A 3,832-nucleotide genomic window follows, 5' to 3' on the forward strand; every position below is an offset into this window, starting at 1 on the left:
TACACCACATCTTCTTGATCCATTCATCAGGTGATGGACATTTAGGTTCTTTCCATGATTTGGCTATTGTAGAAAGTGCCGCTATGAACATTGGGGTACATGTGCCCCTATGCATTAGCACTTCTGTATCCCTTGGGTAAATCCCCAACACTGCTACTATTGCTGGGTCATAGGGGAATTCTACTGATAGTTTTTTGAGGAAACTCCACACTGTTTTCCAGAGTGGCTGTACCAGTTTTCATTCCCACCAACAGTGTAGGAAGGTGCCTGTTTCTCCACATCCTCACCAGCATGTCTTTCAAAATTACCCAATGGTTGTGCTTCTGAAGTTTAAGAAGTTCTTCTCCACTCCGAGATCAACAGAAGTCTTCTTCTGCACCGTCTCTTATTAACGTCAGAGTGCTGTGTTTCATATTTAACTCTTGAATCCACCTGGATTCCACCTGTGTGTATGGCCTTAGGCAGAAATTCAGATTTGCTTTGCTTCATAAAAAGGCCAGTTTTCGCACCACAGACTCCTAAACAATCCATCTTTTCTCTTTGATTTGTGCTCCCACCTTTATTAAGGTTTGAATCGTGTTGGAATAGTTTGTGAGGTATGCAGTCAACTTGATTGGTGTCTGTGTCTATTCCAGGTTCCCACTTGAAAATGACAATGATGTGTATAATGTCTATAATGGATCTCCACACTTGCCAGGGCATTTCTCTCCTATTTAATCCATTTTCAGAAGATTGGTATAGTTTTGCACTGACTTTATTTTTCAGAAGGAACGTAAGAAAACTTTGGGAAAATGTATGTTTGATTCACTGTAGCTGTACATGCAGGTGTACTGATGATGTAATCATTATCATATTTGCCCATCCATCTGAGAGTGTAGATTGTCCTCTGTGTATTCAGATCATCATCTACACTTTTACTCATGGTTAGCATTTCTGAATCTAGAAGTATTGCTTGTGTTTGATTAATTTCTAGATAGCATATAACAGAAGTTTTCAAGGTGTGATATGAGGACCCTGGGGTCCCTGAGACCCTGTCTGTGTGACCATCAGGTCCTTACTTTTCCATGGAGATGAGGATGTATTTTCATCGTATGCTTCAACTGAAACAACATATTTCACAGAGTGAATGAAGAAACAGATACAAGCATCAATTTGTCTCCCAAGAAGCCACTCTTCTCACTAACTGTTAATTTTGTAGATGTAGTTACTTTCCTAAAAATATTTTACTTCAATTGATATTGAACAAGTTGACTTTTCCTCCCGCCTTCCTTGTCTTCCTTCTTTCCTTCCTTCCTTCCTTCCTTCCTTCCTTCCTTCCTTCCTTCCTTCCTTCCTTCCTTCCTTCCTTTTTTTCAAGAGAGAAGAGAGAACACATGCTGGAGGAGGGGCAGAATGAGAGAGAGTATGTTAAGCAGACTCACCACTCAGCACTGAGCCCAACATGGGGCTTATCTCACAACTATGAGGTCATGACCTGAGCAAATATCAAGAGTTGGACCATTAACCAACCGAGCCGCCAGGTGCCCCCATGAATGTATCCATAACTATATATGTTCAGAGAATCTAGTGTTAATTTCTAATGTGGTAAAAATGGAGAGTTATACTGCATCCAAACAAGAATTTATCAGAGTCTCAGATTTTCCTCAGTGTAAAGAAATCACCAGACCACAATGCTGGAGAGCTGTTTTTAAGTTCGTGTCATTATTGGAATGTTATCTTAGTTTTACTTAAAGTTTATACTTGGAATGATTACTGCTGTAGTAACTGTGAGAAATACTGAGTGTTGCGAGCGGATCTAGTCTTTTGCAGACTCCGTTCCCTATTGCTGTATTAGGTTATGTGTTCATTCTTTTCCTTTTTCTGGGTGAACAAGCATGTCTTTCCTTCCAATCCTTACATGCCTTCTTTCCTTTTCTTACTTTATAGCACTGCTCATGACTTTCAGTTCCATGAGGAAAGACAGCAGAACCAGTGAGTATCCTTGTCATTTCTCAATCCTAACAGACACAGTACCCATTTCATATATTGTCTGGGGTATATCGTTGTATCGATTTACGATCTTCATGCTGGTCACCTTCATTCCCTTTCCGACCTCACCAGATGCAGCACCCATGGCTGATCGGAACTATAGCACGGTGTCTGAATTCATCCTCGTGGGCTTCTCCACCTTCCCACGCCATCTCCTGCCTGCCTTCTTCCTGCTGTTCCTGCTCATGTACCTGTTCACACTGCTGGGGAACCTGCTCATCATGGCCACCGTGTGGAGAGAGCACAGCCTGCACACGCCCATGTACCTCTTCCTGTGCGCCCTGTCCACCTCCGAGATCCTCTACACCTTGGCCATCACCCCACGCCTGCTGGTCGACCTGCTCTCTGCACACCGCACCATCACCTGGGCAGCCTGTGCCAGCCAGATGTTCTTCTCCTTCACCTTCGGCTTCACCCACTCCTTCCTGCTCACCATCATGGGCTACGACCGCTATGCGGCCATCTGCCACCCTCTGCACTACAATGTGCTCATGAGCCCCCGTGGCTGTGCTTGCCTGGTGGTCTGGTCCTGGGCAAGTGGCTCGGTCATGGGGCTGGTGGTGACCACAGCGGTTTTCCACCTCACCTTCTGTGGTTCCAATGAGATCCACCGTTTTTTATGTCATGTGCCCCCTCTCTTGAAGCTGGCCTGTGGAACCGATGCACACGCCGTGGCCCTGAGTGTGGGGCTGGTGTGCATCACCGCCCTGCTGGGCTGCTGTCTCCTCATCCTCCTCTCCTACGTCTTCATAGTCCCTGCCATCTTGAAGATCCCCTCAGTTGAGGGCCGGCAAAAGGCCTTCTCCACCTGTGCGTCCCACCTCACTGTGGTCATTGTGCACTACAGCTTTGCCTCTGCAGTCTACCTCAAACTCAAGGGTCCCCAGTCTCTGGAAGGAGACACCCTGATGGCCATCACCTACACAATCCTCACGCCCTTCCTCAGCCCCATCATCTTCAGTCTCAGGAACAAGGAGCTGAAGACCGCCATGAAGAAGACCTTCCTCAGCAAACTCCATCCCTCCATCATCTAAGTGGCCAGAGTGGACATGGTTTTAGAAGAGGGAGAAGTATGACCTTACCCTCATCTGTACAATGGGCTTAATAATGCCTACCTAGTAAGAATGGTATATCGATTCATGTGACCACACTCATGACAGAGCAGGTGCTCAATAAATGTGAACTTTTCTGCTTCTTCCTTCCTTGGTTTGTGTCTTGGATATTAGTTTTATTATATAATCAAACAGGGTCACTAAGATATAATCCACGTACCAATCATCACCACAATCAACTTGAAACATTTTTTGTCACCCAAAAGAGAAATCCATACCCATTCAGTCACTCCACATTTCCTCCCCAACCTCCTTAACCCCCAGCCCTAGGAAGCCATTTCTTTTTTTCAAAAAAATATTTTTTAAATTTTTAGTTGAAGTATAGTTGCCACACAGTGTTTCCTTAGTTTCAGTTATACAACATAGTGCTCAGACAACTGTATACGTCTGTCAACACACAATGCTATTCCAGTCTCCTGCAATTAGCACATTCTTATCAATAAGATTGTTTTTGTTTGTGATTAGTTGTTTTATGTATTTGGGAGCTCCCGAATTTGGTGCATAGATGTTTATAATTGGTAGCTCTTCCTGATGTAGAGACCCTATAATTATTACATAATATCCTTCTTCATCTTTTGTTACTGCCTTTACTTTAAAGTCCAGTTTGTCCCATATAAGTATGGCTACTCCAGCTTTCTTTTGACATCCAGTTGCATGATAGATATTTCTCCATCCCCTTACTTTCAATATCA

At 44.1% G+C, this 3,832-nt stretch overlaps 2 protein-coding genes across 2 annotated transcripts in view; one reads left to right on the forward strand and one right to left on the reverse strand.

Annotated features, from left to right (window-relative positions):
- The window catches only part of LOC115274400 (olfactory receptor 10H4-like), a 17,349-nt gene extending 15,236 nt beyond the window's left edge, over positions 1 to 2,113 (reverse strand). Inside the window, exon 1 of the mRNA XM_029917842.1 lies at positions 2,014 to 2,113. Within this exon, the coding sequence (XP_029773702.1) occupies positions 2,014 to 2,113 (100 nt within the window). The remainder of the gene's footprint in view (positions 1 to 2,013) is intronic.
- Positions 2,112 to 3,062, forward strand: LOC115275043 (olfactory receptor 10H1-like). Its single transcript, XM_029918632.1, has one exon. The coding sequence runs from the start codon at positions 2,112 to 2,114 to the stop codon at positions 3,060 to 3,062; it is 951 nt and encodes a 316-aa protein (XP_029774492.1).
- Positions 3,063 to 3,832: the final 770 nt, after the last annotated feature.

The sequence above is a fragment of the Suricata suricatta genome, chromosome 12, assembly GCF_006229205.1.
Source record: "Suricata suricatta isolate VVHF042 chromosome 12, meerkat_22Aug2017_6uvM2_HiC, whole genome shotgun sequence".
Classification (NCBI taxonomy): Eukaryota; Metazoa; Chordata; class Mammalia; order Carnivora; family Herpestidae; genus Suricata; species Suricata suricatta.